Raw genomic sequence first — 19969 nt, 5'->3', positions numbered from 1 at the left:
CATCTCGCCACAGCTCCCACGCAGCAGGTGCCAGTGTTGCCTGAACTCCCGAATTACCAAACTCTGATTTAGTGCACAAAGTTTAGGTCAAGCTGACCCACCTTCTCAAGCCATTAAATGAGTCACTCTCTCAAGCACCCACCATCTCAAGTCATCAAAACTGATGAATTAAAGGACTTCTAATCAAGGGAGCAAAACCTGGGAAACGAGATAACGGTAAGAACCCCATTAATGTAAATTATGCAGAAACAAACCTCCAAGTGAGGAAGTTCTGGCCGCAAGAGGAGACAAGCTGATAAGGTGTTGTTATCCTCAGCAAATTAGTTGAAAGTAGGACCAAGGTAATTGTGGCAATGGGAGATTGCACCTCCAACTCAAACAGCCCCCCCAAAAGAGGGCAAACCCCCCACTTGGGGAGCATGCGGACCTGGTAAAAAGCTTCAGCAGTGCTGAGGGCACGTACTAATCTGCATTAGAAACTTGTAAACAATCCTGTGTGTGAATGAAAATGAATATGTCATGCACTACGAATATGCAAGTACTGTGCTGTATGTAATGTTTACCCTTGAGTAGCTTGGGGTGCATGTTAGGAGGAAAAATCTGCACACACACCCCCAGCACTGCCAGAAACCACTGTTGGCTTCTGAAACTATTATTTGGTTTGGAGAGTTTTCCTGGTTACAATTTTTGGCCCCACCAGGAAGGTGCCAAAACAATCAGGAATTGCCACTTCAGAGTTGAACTAATGTCAGCAAAGAGATGTGAGGCAGGGATTAGCACTGGACAAAGCAGAGAACCCACTACTTGTTGCACAGACACAGACTTCTCATCCAAACACCATCTTTTTACAGGTGCTACCAGGTCAAAGAAAAGCAGATCCCGGTAGTTTGGTGAAGGAAAGTGCTCATCCAAATGAGGATGTTCACAGGACACCACAGTCCCCTAAAACCACAGAGCATCAAAGCAGGCAGCCCAAGGAGCAGGAGAAATCGGGACTGTCATCTCTTACTGTTGAAGTCATTTGATGCTGAATTCTCCTGCTTATCACCCATTGGTCAGTCAGTTGCGGTCTTGTGTAGATCTCTTTCCTCCTCAGCTACCCCCAACAAATCATTTCTTGGTCCCTTTTATTTCTACCTTCATCCCCCTCCTTCACCTCACCTTGGTGGTCCACGTGGGCTGCACGTCCCGAGCCACAGGACGGCCCCCCAGGCCCACTCCGGCAGGGCACAACCCGCATGTCAGAACCGTCCAGGCACTGCTCCCGAGGCGAATGTGCCAGGAAGGCATTCTGGTGCTGGCCCTCACCTTGCCCTGGTAGCCATGTGAGGGACACACAAAACTTGGGCTACCTCATTGCTGGGCCCAGAAAACACCCCCCCCCTATCCCTTACGCACTCGAACAGTAGAACCATCCAGTCACTTCTCCTATGGAGAAGGTGCCAGGAAGGAATTCTGTCACTGGCTCTCACCTTGCCTTGGTAGCCATGTGACTACCGCAACAAAACTTGGGCTACCTCATTGCTGAGCCCAGGAAACGGTCCCGCCGTCACCTTCACACTCTGTTGGAGCCCAACTCCAACAACCATCCAGCCACTGCTCCCCCAGAGAAGGTGCCTGCAAGGAATTCTGCCGCGGGCCCTCCCCTGTACCCTGGTAGCCGTGTGACTGCCTCCCTGCTTTCTGAGCCCACAGACCGGTATTCCCCCCGCCACCCGCCGCCGGGCAGCCAGCCCAGCCCAGCCCAGCCCAGCCCGATCCCATAGAGTGCCGCCCCTGGAGGACTGACGGGCACTTCCGGCGGCCTGGAGGACCGCCGGCCCATAGAGAGCGACTTCCGGAGGACTGAGGGGCAGGGGCAGTGGCAGGCCGGCTGAGGGGCGGCGGGGCCTGTGCTTTGCGGGGCCGCGAGGCGGCAGCTCCCGGCCTGTCGCGGTCGTTCTGCGGCTGCCGAGGCCCGGGGAGGGCCAGCAGCAGGACGCCTGCCTGGCGCCTTCCCTGCCGGAGCACTGCCTGGGCGCTTTCAGTCTGGGCGTTGTGCTCTGTGAGAGCGAGCGGGCGGGGGCCATGCTGCGGCACAGGGCGGGCCCAGCCCGGGGGGTCCGCACCGCGGCCATGGCTGCCAAGGGAGGGGAAGGGCCAGCGAGGGAATTCCGTCCTGGCACTTTCGGTGTGGGAGCAGTCGCTGGACGTGTATAGCTTTGAAGCTGGCCTCCATTAGCGCGGCCAAGCACAGGGACCGTTTCCTTGGCTCAGAAAGCAGGGAGCCCCAGGTTTGTTGTGCCACATGGCTACCAAGGGAAGGTGAGGGCCAGCACCAACATTCCTCCTTGGCACCTTCGGTGTGGGAGCAGTTGCTGGGTGTTTCCAGTGGACGTTTGGGCTCTGTTAGAGTGTGAAAGCACAAGGACCATGTGACAGCGAGGGAACCATTTTCTCGCCTCAGAAAGCAGGGAGCCCAAATTTTGTTGTGGCAGTTCCATGGCTACCAAGGGAAAGTAGGGCCAGCAACAGAATTCCTTCCTGGCACCTTCTCCAAGGGAGCAGTGGCTGAATGCTTCCAATGTTCAAGTGGGCTGTGTTAAGAGTGTGAACGCACAAAAACTGCAGAAGTGAGGGGACCGTTTTCTTGGCTCTGAAAGCAGGTAGCCCAAGTTTTGTTTATGTCAGTTATATGGCTACCAGGGCAGGGTGAGAGCCAGTGCCAGAAGACCTTCCTGGCACTTTGTCCAGGGGAGCAGTGGCTGGACATTTCCAATGTTCAAGTTGAGCTCCATTAGAGTGCAAAAGTGAGGGGAGATATATTTTTTTCTTGGCTCAAAAAGCTGTAGTTTTGTTGTGACAGTCACACAGCTAGCAAGGCAAGGTGGGAGCCAGCAAAAGAATTCCTTCCTGGCACCTTCTGTGTGGGAGCAGTGGTTGGACATTTTCAGTTTGAGAGCTGGGCTCTGTGAGAGTGAGAAACTGAGGGGACTGTTCTGTGGCTCAGAAAGCAGGTGGCCCAAGTTTTGTGGCACCAGTTACATGGCTGCAAAGGGAAGGACTCTTAAGTGCCCAGAGACGGGAGTCCTGGGGTCCTGGCATTCACCCTGAAAATGGTGCTAGAGGCTGGGTTCGCAGCAGGAGTGGGCAGAGCCAAGCGTTACAGAAAGGGCATTGGATTGCTTGCTTAAGTTGCAGTGTCTAATATTAGCCACAGGTCGTACACTTTAGAAGCCCTTTCAAGAAGGACAGGGATCCCAGGACAGCTTTCTCATCTGTAATCCCCTGGAGCAGCACACTCAGTAGCAGTCCTTTGAGGTTTGTAACACAAATCCTGCCAGGCTGCAGAGGGGAGACAAAATAGCACTTGGCTGCTTTGGTCTGTACTTAAAATAGGAACAAAGCTGCTCCCTGGTGCCTTCCCACAGAGCCTGGAACTGAGGGGAGGGGGGCGCACGGCATCTGAGGCTGCTCATGGTGTCTGCATCTCTCTTTTTCCTTTTACTTTCACAAAGCCATAACTTTTGCTCAAGCTACTGAACTTGAGCATCAGGCGAAAACCACCTCCAGGTACCCGAGGTTGTAAGGATACCCAAGGACAACCAAACTGGACTGATAAACGGCAGGAAAAATGTGCGAGTGAGGCAGTGCAGTGGACACCAGCAGCTGAAGTGGGTAAGTGGACTGCAATAAGCATGGCGATGTTGTTACACAGTGCATCTGAGGCCCCTCCATCAGCCTAAATATGAGAGCTGAGAAACCAAATGGCACAGTAAGGGCAGACGCCGATGTCAGAGGATTGCAGTGGATATGGCAGTGGGAAAGAAAGGAAGTGGAGCTGTGTCAGTGGGCCATCACCTGTCACCTGCAGGATTTAGGGCAGAGCCCCGGTAGCAGATAGCTGTTGAAAGACAGGTTCAGGAGAGGGACCCAGTGTCCCTGAATAAAAATTCTGCATCAGGCTTGAAATAAGTGAAGAAACTGCGTGGCATCAAGAGTTGAGGATTATCTAAGTGGGAAAAAGGAAAGCAGATGAACAAAAATACCCATACAGTGTTACCAACAGGGAGCTGCACATTATCTCCCTAGGGAATAGTGTGATCAATGTTATTGGAATCTCTTGGGATGATATTGACCCTCAAAAGGCAACTGTTACTCCAGAAAATTTGTAGAAGACACTGCTTTTTTGCAAGACTAGCCATTGGTGGAAGGAGAGAGAAGGGACCTAGAAGGTTTGCAAATGTATATAATCTCTTCCAAATCAAGACATTCTTTAAATCCCACTAGCTATTCTGTATTTCAGGGTAAATAAGATGGCAGAGATCTGCTCAAAGCAATCTGAGCACTTGATGTCTGGGAGGGTATATGAAAGAATTTTTCTTGGTGAGTTCATGTTGCTTATTATACTTTATGAGAATGTAAAAACAAGTCAAGGATCTGGCTACAAGTCACTGAATCGAAGATTTTTCAATGTTACCACAACACATGCGATATATGTCGGCGCTTCCAGTGTAAGACGGCACAGTGAACATCCAGTGTCAGAAGAACCTGTGTGGTGTTTGTAAAGGTGCTGGAAGTAAAGCTAAGCTCTTGCTGTTGTAATGTTCAGCCTCCAATGGCCTTCAGAGAAACAGGATCTGAAGCATTTACGTGCACAGTGCATTGTATTATTGCATTATACTTTGTTAAGCTGCAAATGGAGCTGGACTCCTGGTACGCCGTAATAATGTAAATGCCCATTACCTTATTGACCCCAGCCAATGCTGAAACTGTGCCAGTCAGGTCTAGCAAGCAGGCAGATGTTGAGGTGCCCAAGTGGAGCTAGAATTCATAGTCTCTAAAGAAGGGGTGGCCAGCAGACTTGCAAGTGTTACCCACTTTCTGTGAAGACATGAGGATTTTTTTTTAATTATGTAGCTTAGCTGATTACACAAAGACTTTATTAAGACTCCTTAGCCTGTCAGGGTTAGGAGTGTTGGCAAGAGTAATGTCACCGACTTAGAACAAGAGCATTTCTAGAGGGGAGGTTTGGTGCATTAAGAATGGTTGGGCTTTCTCTTGAGAAGCATAGTACCTATCCACTGTCAACCTCGTGACCTGACCATAACCATGACCATAACATGCCTCACCATAATCTACAGGGAAGAAGGTTTCTGAGTTTGTCTGCTACTGATGACTCCTTCCAAATTCCCAGCTTTCTCTGCTTTGACAAAGTGACATGAAGTGATAATCAGAAAGGCTTGTTCCAAAGGACAGTCATGTTAGCAAGAGCATTTTGTCAGATTTCAGCTGTAAATAATTGCGTGGTCTTCCCTGAACGATCTGTGCAGTTCCAGTTAGACACTGCCTCACAGCATCCTCTCTTAAGATCTGAGGAACTGCAATATCTACTGAAGACAGCCTCCCCATTTCTTCACAAACAGGAAGTTTTCAGGAGTAGATGAACTAATCCCATGGTTATGCTGTGTCTTGGTCTTGAATTACAATGGCTTTGGGATCCTTAGGACTGATAGGTGCACAGGGAAGATGGTAGGATGAGGTGTCATGAGAGTCACGACTCGGAGTGACTTGAACTTAATATTTAAGGTTCCAACTATTCTCCACACTATAACTGAAGTGGGTTTTGTTGGTGGGAAGGTGGAGCAGTACTGTGCGCTGCATCACACAGGAGCACTCACCTCGCCACCCCCCACCCTGGTGCGCATTCAGCTGTACGCTTATCAGCCTTCATTTATGTTTGGAGTTTAATTAGACCAGGGCTGTGTGTGCAAGGACTCCGGTTTTCCACACGAGGGTGCTGTCAACATGGGCAAAGGCCAGACTTCAGGGTTTCCAGTAGAGCCCATCACATCCCAGCATCGCACAGGGACATCGTAGCCTAAGGACAGTGAGGCCCGGCCTGTTGAACAGGATTTCAGAGGGTGACTTTTTCATAGACTGTAACTAGAGGGCTTGTTTGACATCTGAACACAGTATCATCCTTCTCACAGTGGGCAGCTGGTGGATAAATGGTTACATTTAAAAGAACCTGGGTTTCTTACTCTTAAATACATTCCAATATAAATACTAACCCATCAGGGGTTCAGCAGCCTATGTTCTAAAATGGTAAGTGATTTTTAAGTACTTCAAATCCCAATTATTTCATGAAACAACTTGAAAAAGCCTGATATTTAGAGACTGTTTGTCCATCTTTGTGTTTCAGGCCTCTTTGGATGTCTCAAGGTACATATCCCAAAAAGACTGGTGCCTTTTATGGCTGCAAGGGAGCACTCTCTACAGTGGGAGAGAGGAGCAGTGTTAGCACTCGTAGTCATAGTTCAGAATTCACCATGATTTATACAACTGCCGAGGCACGCATGGGTCAGGGCTGCTCACCAAGGTTTTGTGTCCTGTGTTGCTTTGCTGTGTGGAGCCTTGCAGGCTTGTGCTGTGCTTGATGCTGCTGCAGGTCTGTGTGTTGGTGACTCTTTGGTGATTACACAGGCACCGCTCCTCCTGAGTGGAAGGGCTCACACCTCTGTAACTGAAAGAGTCACAGCTAACCCATGAAACAAAAAGAGACAAATAACACCCTGAACACAGCCCCTTCCTTTGCTCTAGTGGTCTTAGATGTTTTTGTTTCACTCTATGCACACGCTGAAATGAGCAGATTTTTGCTCATGGAAGGCCCAGTCCCATTCCTTTGGAAGCCAGTGGGAATTTTTCATTGACATCAGTGGGCTTTGGATCAGACCCAGAAAAGCTGGCTTTATAAACGCAGGTGCTGCAGGTCAGGCACTGTTTGCAGTTGGTTGCAGTGATGCCATGCGATGAGCTGCAGGACTGCTACCTGCATTGAGGAGCACTGGGGTCCCCCCAAGGCTTGGCTGCGGTATGGCCAGAGGTTCCTGACATGACTGTAACTCCAGGGCCCTACTTCCTCGTGTACATATATTCACTGATACATTTGCCTGGATACTCATCTGTTTGTGGCAACGTGGCTACTGGACCAGAAACTGGTTTTGAGCCATCAGCTTGATTGTGTGTTGCGTGATTGGAACCGAGCATGTGGACTGAAATGTGTGAGAAAACTGCAGCAAGTCACTGTATGTGTTTTGAAATTTTTAACATTTCTGTCTACGCAGGTATTTATAACCATCCTCATCATAACCGTGCTGACTACAGCTTTAGAAAAGTCTGGAAATAAAAGAGCCAATGGACAGCATTTTAGTAAGATGAGAGAATGGTCTTAAGTGCTCCAAGAATGCATTATAGCACACTGGCAAACAATAATAGTACACATGATCTGTACTCCCAGGGCTCGAAAACAAGAATGATTGGGTGGAAATTTTTTTGGCCTATGTAACACAGGATGACAGAATAGATCATCTTAAGGATTTTTTTTTTTCTGGCATTAAAATCTACACAGCTGTACTGCAACGATTCCAAAGCTGCGGTCAACAGTATTAGCTCTTTCTCCATGTTTTGACTGAAATAACGTGTAGTACTTCAACTGCTGTTTTTCCATATAATGAGCAGCTGCACCTTGCTGAAGTACCTCATTTTTCTCCCCCTTTTTTTCCTTCACTTGTGAAGAAAATGCTGGGTTAAGTTAAACTCATTAATTGATGGGAAAAGGTGAAATGTGCAACATAAATGGGTTCTGCATTTGCACCTGCACATGGGGCAGAAATGGCATCATCCATGCAGGTGTTTCTAGCCTGGTCCATGTCCTGCTTGGGGCATGATTTTGGGGTTTTAGAATATAATTGTGTGTGTATGCGTTCCTAGTTGTGTTTAAAACGCATTTTTACAGAAGTGATAGAACATATGCTTGGGCATGGAACCAGCAGATTTGTTGCAAAGAGCTTTAGGAGAGAAATGGAGGTAAAAGAAAGGGTTACAGGGGAAAGTGGGGAAGCATGCAGGCAAGAAGAGGCCCAGAAGCTGGCTGGGCAGGGTGGCTGAAGGCTGGCTTTGCCATCAGACTGCAAGAGGAGCAAGGGTCTGGTAAAGGCTGGCAGCACTCCTTTAGCTTTTCATTTGCACTCATGAGAGGAGCACGTAAAATAACCATTAGGCTCGTTCATTACCATTTCGTTCTCGCTTCGGCAGCTGTAAATGGCACCATGTGAACGGCAGCATTACAGAAAATGAGGGTTTCGGTGGCATTGTTCTGCTGGGGCTGCCCTGGCGGGTCACTCACGCGTGCTGTCCCGGCTGTCGCACCCCCGGGACACTCGCACCCCCGGGGGGGCTGCCCGGCCAGGTGCTCCCTGAAGGCGGTGCCGCCCCCGGCCCCCCCCCGGCGAGGCGCGGGCAGGGTGAAGCGCCCCCGGGCCACCAGCACCTGCCTGCCTCGCCGAGCGCGCCGTGCCCGGTGCCAGCTCCCCCCGCCCGAGGGAGGCCGCGGCGCCCTGCGCTCCGGGCCCTCCCGCCCGCGGCGGCGCTGAGGCCGGGGGGCCCGGGCCGGGAGGCGGCGGCCGGCGCGGGGCGAGGGGGGGGCCCGGCCCGGCCCGGCCCGGCGGTGAGCGGGTCCGGCCCCGCCCCGCGACCGCCGCCTCCTCCGCGCAGGGGCCGGGCGCGGCGCGGGTCTCCGCGGAGACCGGGTGGGCGCCGTCCCGGCTGAGGCGGCAGGGGGAGAGGTAACGGCGGGGGTCCGTGGGGCTGGCGGTGCCCGGGCTGAGTCCAGGGGGGGCGGCGGGGCGGGGGGCTGCCTGGAAAGGTGGCGGGGAGGTGGCGGTGCCTGGGGGCCGTCAGTGCCTGAGGGAGGGGGATGTGGTGCGTGAGGGGGGGGGCATGAGTGCGTGAGGGGGGCTTGTGGTGCGTGAGGAGAGGGGGCGGCAGTGCCAGAGGGGGGGATGTGGTGCCTGAGGGGGGGTTGTGGGGCGTGAGGGGGCGTGAGGGGGGCGGCAGTGCCTGAGGGGGGGATGTGGGGCGTGAGGGGAGGGGGAGGCAGTGCCTGAGGGAGGGGCGCCGGTGCCTGGAGGGGCGGCAGTGCCTGAAGGGGCTTGTGGTGCCTGGGGGGGGGGGGGGTATCGGTGCCTGAGGGGTGGTTGTGGTGCGTGAGGAGGGGGGGGCGGCAGTGCTGGAGGGGGGTCGGTGCCCGCGGCGGGGCGGGCCCGGGGGCCGGTGGCGCCTGGTCTGTGAGCGCGGGTTCCCGCTCGGCCGGGCCGGGGGGTTCGGGCCGCGGCTGCTGCGGGCGGTCCCGACGCGGCGGAGGCGGGGGGCGGGCCGGGGGCTCTGCTGCAGGAGAACCAGCGGCGCTGCCGCGGGGGGTGCCGCACCCGCAGGTCGTATGGAATCAGTGCAGAAATAACGGGTTGTACTGAGCTGCCTTTGCGGCCAGGAGGGTCAGCGCAGGCGGCCGCGGCGGAGCTGTGAGCAGCCGTTCTGTCCCCCCGCAGCTCCTGGCTGAGCTTTCGGGACTTCACTCTTAACCCGTGGCGTGAAAAATGGTGAGCCTGAGGGGAGGTGTTCTTGCTGGCAATGAAAACTGTTCCTAGGGAAAAGGATGGCAAAGCTGGCCACGAGGCTGAAAGACTATAATTTTTTTAAAGAAGATGGGTGTAATGTAACATTTGAATAGTATAAGCGGGGGGGGGCGGCGATCAGTCTTGGCTTAAAGTTCCAAAACCCCCCAAACTAGATGCTTAGTGATGAACTCCACTTCTGGCATCGTTTACACCCAGGTCAGATGGTCGGTTTTAGGAAGTGCTGGCCCTTGAGTAAGGCTGAAGTCGGGTATTGGCATGAAGTGAGCGTTCCTGGGGTAGGTAATGATGCTTCACGTAAACTCAGATATCTGACTCTTCTAGCTAGCCACATGTGGAGAAGCTTGCTTATTTATCAGCATCTAAAGGTAATTCCCTGTTTTGCAAGTGTAATGTGAAGTTTACAAGGTAAGTTTTGCAGAAGTCAGGTGGAGGGTGTGCTTGAGAGGACAGACGCGGTGATGTTTGTCCCCTGAAGGAGCCATCTCTCCCTTTGGCCAACAGGGACAACTGGTTGTGAGATCTGAGACCGCTGGTGATTGATGTATTTACAAGCTTGGGCTTATCAAGATAGTCAGGAAACTTACAGAGACTTAAACATGCAGAGGAGCTTTCCCTCCATTTCTGGTTGGTTTTTTTTGTTTGGTTTTTTTTTTTTTTGTTTGTTTGCTTGTTTTAAAAGGAAAAAGCTTACAAAATTGTTAACCTAAGGTTGTCTGTTGGAAGATAAAGGCTTTGTGAGTGAGATGCTTGCATTCAGAGCAGCAAAGAAGCTGGCAAAATTGAAAAGTGCATCTGATGTTAAGCCAGAAGTGCTTTTTATCTAGAATCGATGCTGCTGAGTGAGCGTGGTGGTTTGACAGTGGCTGAATGCCACGTGCCCACCAAAACCGCTCTAGCACTCCCCTCCTTAACTGGATGGGGGAGAGAAAATACAACAAAAGGGTCGAGATAAGGATGGTGAGATCACTCAGCAATTAACCTCACGAGCAAAACAGACTCGACTTGGGGAAATTAGTTTAATTATTACCATTCAAATGAGAAAAAACACGCTTCCCCCCAAACCTCCCTTCTTCCAGGCTTAACTTAATTCCCGATTTCCCTAGGTCCTCCCCCTGAGTGGTGCAGGTGTATGGGGAATGCGGGTTACAGCCTGTTCTTCACATGTTTCTGCCACTTCTTCCTCACACTGTTGCCCTGCTCCAGCATGGGGTCCCTCCCACAGGATGCAGTTCTTCACACACTGCTCCAGCGTGGCTCCCCCACAAGGTCTCAAGTCCTGCCAGGAAACTTGCTTCAGTGTGGACTCTCCATGGGTCACAGCTTTCTTTGGACATCCCCCTGCTCCAGATTGGGGTCCTCCAGGGGCTGCAGGTGGATTATCTGCTCCACAGCAGACCTCCATGGGTTGAGTGAGCCTGCCTCACAGTGGTCTTCACCAGGGCTGCTGGGGAATCTCTGCTCCAGTGCCTAGAGCTCCTCTTGCCTCCTTCTGCACTGAGCCGCGTGTCTGCAAAGTTGTTGCTCTCACAGTGTCTCACTCCTTTCTTCTGCTGGCACAGAATTATTTTTTTTTTCCTTCTTGGTACTCAGTCCCAGAGATGCTGCCCACCATCGCTGATGGGCTCATCCTTGGCCAGCGGCGGGTCCATCTGGAGCCGGCTGGTGTTGGCTCCATTGGACACAGGGGAAGCTTCTGGCATCTTTTCACAGAAGCCCCCCCTGTAACCTGCCCCCCCCCCCCCCCCCCCCCAAACCCACTAGAGTGAAGAATACTTGTTCTGGTTTATTAGCTGTTACAAACTGGTGAACTTAATCTAAAATATTACTTTTCTTAATCTAATTCTTGTGTTAAGAGTTAAGGAGATGAAGCAGAGAGTAGAGATTCTCAGCTTGATAGCTGCTTCCAGGCAGGAAGAACAAATACCTGCAATGAAAAATTATTATTACACTGTCCTTCTGTTACAGTCCACCGAAATCCACAGAAACTGGATTTATTTTTGCAGTCTGTCAAACAGGTAATTCAAAGAGACTCGGATTCTCTGTTCACATGTGGCAAAGATTAGATTCCTGCTGCCAACTCTGCAAGCTACGCTTGAGGAATTAACACTGTATTTCAGCTCTTACCAAAATAAAAATGTCTCTTCTGAGTTGGTGCCCTGTTCTTCAACAGTGTCTGGGGAGACCCTACTCTACCAAGAAAGAGAGACAAATGGTGGTGTGTGGGAATGTCTAAACTGCCTGCTTTTACCTCCCAAGTCTGCCTGGGGACACCAACCTGTCTGGACTCTGAAGCCCAGAGGTTGTGTACTCATGCAGATATCATCGCAGGCTTAAAAGGTCAGGTTTCTAGTATGCACTTCTTGGGCAGAAATAGAGCTGAAGGCGGCTTCATTTTAAGGGAGTTCCTTTTCTTGTCTTCATGAGGTCACCAGCTTGATGGAAGCTTGTGGTTTTGAAGGCTACATATGGTTTTCTGATATCATTTTGAGTGCAGAACTTAAATGGTATCTGGTCTGAAGGAGAGCACAAGCTCTGAAGAGTCACTATCACAACAACATCCAATTTTTTATGAACCTAGCAGTATCCAGTAAAAAAAACCCCTGAACTATATCAGTGATTCTTGCAATTGAGAATTTTTCTGAAAGGCAGCTGATGTGAGGATCTTTGATTATATTCATGAGCCCAAGAGGGCTCAAGAAGCAAAAAGGTGTCGGGGAAGTCTGATTGCTTTCTGTCCTTTGAGATATATATCAAGAAAATTAACAATATTTTCCTAAATTTTTATTCTGTATATTACACCAGCTTCTGTAATATTCTGAACTCTTCCCTGAACTCTTTTGGGGAAAAATGGCTTTCTATTTAGATAAATTTTTCCTCTCCGGGATGTGTATGGCAAAGAACAATACTTCCCAGGCCAGGGAAGGAACTGGATGCCTCTGTAGGTCATGCACTTTAGCATTCTCTGATTCTAGGAAGCAGCATATATGGGCTTAATATACAAAAATCAAACTGCAAAGCAGTTATTTCTACTTGTGAGTAGTGGTTATGGTAAATGAGTGTTTAGTCAGTACAGCTGCAGCTGGTAAGGCTGTAGCTATCTAGGGATATTTCTGAGCTTTGCCTTGTTTTCTTCCAAGGTATTTATAACCATGGGACTAATCTTTCTGGAGAGAACTGTACACAGAACTAGTATAAAAGAGTCTGGTTTGTCACTGCTGCTTGCAGCAGATCAATGATCTAATGCCTGTTCTGTAGCAGCTGGGTTGCAATGTATCTGGGTTATGGTTTGTCAAGACTTTGGAAGCAGTTGTTTTAAAACAAAAGAACTCTCAGGGAATCTTCGTGTCTTAATTCATAGCCAGTTTTTGCTCTGCAAGAGAGTAAAACGCAGCTAGAATGCTATTGTACACCACTTCTTCAGGTCTAAGATGAGTAGGGAAAAGTTTTGTATCCTTGCTACTCACCCTTAAGAGAAATACGGGAGAAACAAACAATGTTTTAAGTGATAAAGGGTTAGTTGCATATATACACTCAGAAATTGTTTGGGGTGCATATATAATCTATTTAGGCTTAATTTTGTGTTCTTTTTTTTTTTTTTTTTTTTTCAGGTTCCTTTTGCAGAGACCAGTAAAGACTTGATGTCATGAATCCAGATATTTCCAGGTATGGTGTAGCCGTTGGATATTGGGAGCTCAATGCAGGCATTTTCTGCAACAATACAGTTTGGTCAGCTTGAGCTGCGTTTCTGAAGTAACACCTTTGCCTTCCCAAGCCACCTGGGCTTTTCTCTCCTACCTTGCTCTGAGTTTGCACAAATGATTTTGAAACCAGGTGGTGAGTTGCACTGAGGAACCAGTGTGGGGTGAAACCAACCCTGAGTCAAAATAAAGAAAGTTTAGGTTTTAACTCAAATCTCTTTTTTTCAGCCTGGTTCTCTGTGAAGCCTTGTAGTGGCAGTGAATTGGGAGTGCTGGTCAGGAACGGGTGGAGGCCAGGGTCTGGTCTTTGATGGCAGTGTTGGTTTACACTGGCTCTAAGTTATAAGGAACCTGGCTCAGCAGGGGTATCTTTTCATGCTGGAAAGAGCAGCAGTTTCATTTTAAGGATTGTAGTAGATCTCTCCACCCATTGATACAATCTTAAAGGAAACACGTCTGTGTTTTCCCTTGCCGTGGTTGCCTGTGCTCCAATCTTTGGCTTTGTTCAGGTGAAAGCAAACTTACAAGACATGAGGTTGTAGAATCTCAAAGGACTAACATCCACAAGTCAAAACAAATAGTCCATCTTGATTTTCTGTACCATGGGCTGTAACTGCATGTACTCGTTCTCTGAAATGCTGAAAATTGAGTCTGTATCTCATAGGACTATCTGGAAAAATCACATTTTTATAAAATTTTGAGTCTTTGGATCTGTCCAGACGTTGCTATGACATAACAAGTACACACTAAAAGCCAATTTAGAGAAGGGAGTGCAGTTTTGAACTGACTCTAATTTAGCTGTGCATTTAGAGCCTGTTGATAAGAACAAAAATGTAATAAGATTTCCAGGGTCAGGATTGCTTATTGTGCTCTGCGTTTTATCTCCTGCTTGTATTTCTAATGTCTGTTCCAGGTTTCTTCCCTGTAGGAGAAACCCCATGCTTTCACCTAAGGGGAAAGGGGAAGCCAAGAGTCTATCTGGTAGAAGAACTTACTTTAAAATAGATTGGTCTATTTTAGATCATGTAATTACTTCCTACTAGTAAAGTGAGTTATCCTCTTTCTAGTTAATATTATTAGCGTGCTCGAACACTTCAATGGAATGTGTCACAGGTTTAGAATTTATACCCCTGTTTTCCTTGCAGTGCAACATGCTGCAGGTTGTGTTGTAAAAGCTCCAGCTAACAGCCTCTGGATCTGGAGTCTATCTGATAAAGAGGTGTACAGCAAACTCTGCCAGGAGCTGGGGCGCTGCATCCTTGCCCAGCAGGGTATAAAGCCCCCGCATGCACAATGCAGGTTCTTGTTCCAGCGTGTCGGGGAGCTCAGTTCCAGGAGCTATGACCTGGCCCAGAGTGGTCTGGTGCAAAGCTGCCATAAAGGGCTACAGTGTGCAAAGCCTTGCTCTGCACCAGTTGCATCCTTGCCATCAAAGGAGTAAGGTCCTGCTATGTACTCACGGTGTGCCTCAGTGGTGGTCCTGGTCTCGCACGCTGACCTGGCTGTGGGCTGTTTTCTGCAGATTGCTGAACTATATTGAAAGCCCTGGTTCCATCTCTGTGACTGCCCTCCTCTTTCAAATAAAGGCTTCCATTTTATTGGGAGTCTCTATTGTATGCGTGTATTAACACGCATAGTATTTATAGTATGGTATATATCTGCATTGAAGTTTTAATATTTAATTCCACTGGCATTCCATGACAGATTGTTCTTAAGTAAAGAGAAACGAAATGCCATCATTCTCTCAGTTTTGAAAAACCACAGAAGGCTGTTTGTTCTGTTGGGGGTAATTCTTGTGGTGTATTCATGTTTACTGAGGAGTACCCCTTAGCATGTTTGTCCATAATTACACAGCAATGTGGAGAATCCAGTGCATATTTCCCACTCCTTTGTCCAATATGCTTTAGTTTTAATTAATTCAAGAGTAGCTTTCATTTGTAAAAATAGGAAATATGCTCAAAGAGAACCAACTGCAGTAATTCCATTAACTTCAAGATTGATTCAGCTTTTCCTCAAATTGGTTTTGAGAACAACTAGTTTCTGTTTTAAAACTGATTTTCAAAAATCAAGAAATTCTTCAAACATTTTGCTTTGTGAGGTTGTTGTGTGGATGGCCACAGAGATGGGTATGGCATACACCTTCCAACCCAACAAATGCCAAGGCTTTGAATCAAAATAGGTAAGACAAAACCCTCCCCCCCCCCCAAAAAAAAAAAAAAAAAAAGAAATCTTGAAAGAAGTAAACTACAGGCTCTGTTCAGGTTATTTTTTTTTGTAATAAGCGGTGGGTTTTTTCACTCCTGGGATACTACCAGAGCTTTTTGGGCAGCTACTTCTTTATTGTTCATTTGTCTTTCTTTGTACATATATGAAGGATAGCCTCCTTCTGGAGGATTTGAAAGATGTTGTCTCAGAGTTTGTGTTTAATGTTTTCAAAGAAAAGATCAGAGGAATTTTTCTGTTTACAGATGATTCTGAAGTAAAAGCATGAAGGCAGAATTCCCAAAATAATAATTTCTATGTGATTTTTCCAGTGAAGTGATTTGTGGTGAATTGGAACAAGGAGAAAGTGACCCTTAGTATCTGTATTTTAAAAATAAACCCTGAGCTCAGCCAGCGTGAATCAGGGCTGTGCTGCAAGAGCCAGAGGTGCTGACTTGGTGCCGGGGGATCCAAGTGGCTGTGGCTGTCACTCTGGGCTGTGCTCAGGGCTGGTGTGGGCATGATTGTCTCAGCTGAGGCAGGGCAGAACGACTGGCTGCAGTGAAGAGAAATTAATGTGTGTATTGTAGAGAGACTGGCCCAGTGTGGAATAAATACGGTGCTTATTTGTCACGATCCCCTCACACCTGCAGTAATGCAGGGACTCTTTGTTAGCAGAGCAGGAGGCAGAATCTGCAGCTTAAAGAGTGACTGTGTTAATAAGAAGACTGAGACGTCTGCCTAGGCAAAGCAACCTGAAATAAACGCTCTGTCTGCGTTCGGCAGACATGAAAATGGTCCCGTTGTACAACAGATTCAGAAACCCTCCCATAACACCAAAACTGCTGGATAAATAACACAGTGTGGCTGCAGCCTTCAAGATAATGACAAATAATACACTGTCCCATAACGAGTTGTGCATAGTTGTAGTAAGTAGGTTCTCTTCAGGTTAGACACTACTCCAGCAAAGAACAGAGGACAGTCAGTGCCTGTTGAAAGTACCTGAGTTTTACATTCTGCTTTGTAAGCTATCCATATTCCAGGACTTTTAAGTTATCTGTGCTAATCAGGAAGAATTCGTATGAAATTTGTTTTTAAATAACCATCATCATATGATAGATTGCATTACTCATGAAGCAGTAATGATTGTGAAACGCAAGTCGCAAGTCTTTTAATCTTGGAGAAAGGGAAATCTTTCTATCTGTTGCTGTTTCTTTCTCAATGTTTTTAATGTATTTTGCTTTTGTGGTAATGTTGGGAATGTAGATGTTATTCTCAGATAAGGTTTTAAGTTTTGTTTTTTGAAATGAAAAATAATGAAAAAAGGTACTAGTTTTCGGGGTATAAGAGTATTGTTTTAAAAAATCTTAATTTTAGACTAATTAGATTTCTTCTTTTTTTTTCTCTAAGCTTTGGAACAGCCTGGGGAGTTTATGGGAACAAATACCTGGGAAACTGATGGAACGGTTGATACTGAGATTCAAAGCCAGCACATACAAAGTAATTAAAGCCCATGCGTTCCCTGCATGAGGGAGGAGAACAAGGACTGTGTGAAAAGTCATGCTCTGCCTCTTGTAGGTGTAATAGGCTGTGGTACAGGATGCCTCCCTCAACTTCATGCAAACAAATTCATCCCGACTGACAGATAATCTGTGTTGGCATTCATGATGATCCAATTCCACTTTGATGTTTTATCTTTGCTAGATCTGTGGCAGAGGAGTCACACACATCTGTTTCTTTGTCTTCCTTATTTATCACAACTGATTCTCTCGTTTTGACCTAAGATTAGCAGTTCAGGAGTTCAGTGCTTCACTTAGCTGAATGCTCTGAGCTGCTGGTGTGATGAGTTACAAAACGTGTCTTTGGGGGAAACGGTCCATTTTGGGGAGGCAGAAGCATAACCGAGAACTTGCAGGGGTTGACTGTACAAATAAGGAGCAATGATGAAGCTTTGCATTGCAGGGAAGTAGAAACTTTAGATGAAACTAAGGATGAATAGCTTCTGATGGCTGCTACAAACTGCAGAATTAAGCATGTGGCCAGAGGTGGCAGGGCTTAGAAGGGGGAGAGGTTTCCTGGAAGGGAACAGAAAGGCTTGCCAAGGTTGATTCTTAGAGGACAGACTAGGAGAGGGCCATCAGACCAGAACTGTACAACTATTTAGAAATATTTATGCTTTGAAAGGGCTGAGGAATCAGGTAATGTATTAGACAAGCATTGCACTGTCCCAGGAGCTGAAAGAGGCTTTATTGAGAGCTGTGTGGTATTTTGATTTGACTTGGGTATGGCTTGGAAACTTGAACCTACTATCTACTTACTGTTTTTCCCAGTTCTTAAGTTAGAATTAAACTTTTTGAGGCCTGATAATGTGATTGTTGAGTAACAGGGGTAGTGATAATTAGTTGAAAAAATTCAGTTGGCACTAGAAAAGATGTCTGGGGTATGTATTATATCAAAAGGTCTGGGCAAATATTTTCTGTTTCTCTAGCATCTGAACCTCCATGCACAGGACCTGGGTTATAAGGCCAGAACTTGCCTCTGGAAGAGTGCTGAGGATCTCACGAAAAAGAAAGAGATTTAAGCTGCTTGTGCTTAAAAGTTTTGATACTTGTTCAGTGTGTATTCTCACAGTGTGATTCCTTTTTGTCCCATTCTCCTTCCAGAATCTGTGAAAATGCTTTTATTAGTGTACAAGCTGCTTGTTAGAACAGTCTTCAGACATAAACAGCATTCCTGCTTGGAGGGCTTTTTGGCAGTTCTTACTGGCTGTGAGGAAGGCCTCACTAAGACTGCCTGACTCGTTTTGTTTGGTGCTGATTAATTCAGAGAAAGGAGACATGAGCAATTCAGGTGGAAGTAAGCTCCCTCTTGAATTCTCTCTGTGATCTTCTGACCTGAATTCTTAGCTTACTGTGGCCTGAAGCCAGTAACTTGATTTTCTTCCTCAGTTTTATCAAGTGATGTCGGTCAGTGCCTGCTATATCTACAGCGGGACTGGAGGAAATAGCAGGCAATAGAATAAAGAATGAAAGAAAAAATCCGAAGAAATTGCTGGGTGGCTCGTTTGAATTTTGTAAGTGCCTCATTGCATTTTGCATTTGTACTCTCTCAAGAAACACATGTAGATCTGGGTATAGGTGTGTTTATGTATTTTGTGGAGATATTCTAGCTGATGCTTTGAATGCCTCAGTTGCCTTACTTGGGCACTAGTTGTGTCTGATGTTCTTACTAAGATGTATGGTCTGTAGTTTTTTACACAGTGGTGGTAGAACATGGTGTTCTTGTGCCTTATCAAAACAATCAGCATGCAGTCTCCTGTGGTTTCTTGTTGAAATTTTTTTGTTTGTGGAGTTAGTGTTCGGTGGCAGAATACTGATTGTTCCCAAGTGTCAGGACAGTGAGGTTTGTGTTACCTCACCCTGCCCTGGAAGTAATAAAGGAATGTTACTTCATTTAATAATACAGCCATGGGGTAAGCACTAGACCGAGCCTGCAAGGGTCTTCAGCTTTTGTCTCTGCTGCTTTTTACACTGGTAACTCACAGCACTTTATTTTGGAGACTATTTTGACAGCGGGTGCTGCACTTCAACCCAGGTTTCTTCAGCCTTAGTAGGGAAGCATCTCCAGTTTTCTGGAGGAGGACTGTGTATGGCAGAAGCAGCATATTTCAAAATATGCGTGTAAGTTCTTGGGGTTTTCTGAAATTTCAAGAGGGTAGGTTTTGGCTTGTTCAGGGATCTGCTTGGCAGGATCTCACGGGAGACTGTCCTGGCAGGCAAAGGTGCTGACATCTGATCAATCTTCTAGGAGAGCCTTCTGCAAGCAGAAGTGTAGTCCATCCCAACGTGCAGGAAGGCAAACAGAAATGGTGGGAGGCCTGCAGGGATGAACATAGAACTGTTGATGGAGCTCAAACACAGAATGGAAGTATCAGGAAGGTGGAAGTGGGGCTGGATAGCCAGGAGGAATCCAGATGTGTTGCCTGAGCATACAAGAATGGAGGTAGGAAAGCAGTTTCTCTCTCCTCAAAACTCAGCAGGAGCGAGGGGTGTGAAGGGCAACCAGAAGAGCATCTGTTGTAAGTACACTGGCAGCAAGAGAAAGGCTAAGAAAAAATCAGGCCCACTGCTCCGAGTATCTTCTGACCAAAGAGATAGTGAATGGAGGTATTCACTGCCTTTTCTGGTGGTGGTTTTAGCTGGCTGAACCAGTACTTGGGTTTTTTACTGAGCAAAACAAAGGTGGTGTACTCATCCCCCTCAGCGAGAGATGATGGAGTGAGAAGAGCTGTCTGATTTGCATTCTGACGTGGATGAGTGACATCAGCTTGAAAGCTGTGCTGTTGGTCATACCTGGCAGGCTGCTTTGGAGCCAAGCACTCGCAGTCAGAGCAGCCTAGCAACAAAGACGGCAGCAAACAGAGCACAAGGTATGGAATTTAGTATGTAATTTATGCTGGGTAAGGAAGACGTGCACTGGGGATCTAGGTAAGCAAGTCTGTCTACTTGCTGGACTTCTATTTGCAGCTTTTAGTGTTTGTTTGGGTATTTTGTGGTTTTCCTGGGACAGAGATCTCCCAAAAGATGGTTTATATGAAAATTGTTGCCTTTG

General features: G+C 47.6%; 1 protein-coding gene across 7 annotated transcripts in view; it reads left to right on the top strand.

The window, feature by feature from the left end:
* Positions 1–1872: 1872 nt before the first annotated feature.
* LOC121087564 (ceramide synthase 4-like) overlaps positions 1873–19969 on the top strand; it is a 48153-nt gene continuing 30056 nt past the window's right edge. The window contains exons 1-3 of one of the 7 annotated variants that reach the window (XM_040592737.1): positions 1873–2273; positions 3498–3657; positions 13067–13121. In XM_040592737.1, coding sequence (XP_040448671.1) covers positions 13102–13121 — 20 coding nt within the window. In that variant the 5' untranslated portion in view covers positions 1873–2273; positions 3498–3657; positions 13067–13101. Of the gene's footprint in view, positions 3362–3497; positions 3658–8469; positions 8607–9368; positions 9420–13066; positions 13122–18315; positions 18432–19969 lie in introns of those variants that run through there. The other 6 variants (XM_040592738.1, XM_040592734.1, XM_040592735.1 and 3 more) reach the window with 6 other exon arrangements.

Source organism: Falco naumanni, chromosome 4 (genome assembly GCF_017639655.2).
Source record: "Falco naumanni isolate bFalNau1 chromosome 4, bFalNau1.pat, whole genome shotgun sequence".
Classification (NCBI taxonomy): Eukaryota; Metazoa; Chordata; class Aves; order Falconiformes; family Falconidae; genus Falco; species Falco naumanni.
Note: the sequence above shows the minus strand (reverse complement) of the source record. Positions and strands in the feature narration are given on the sequence as shown.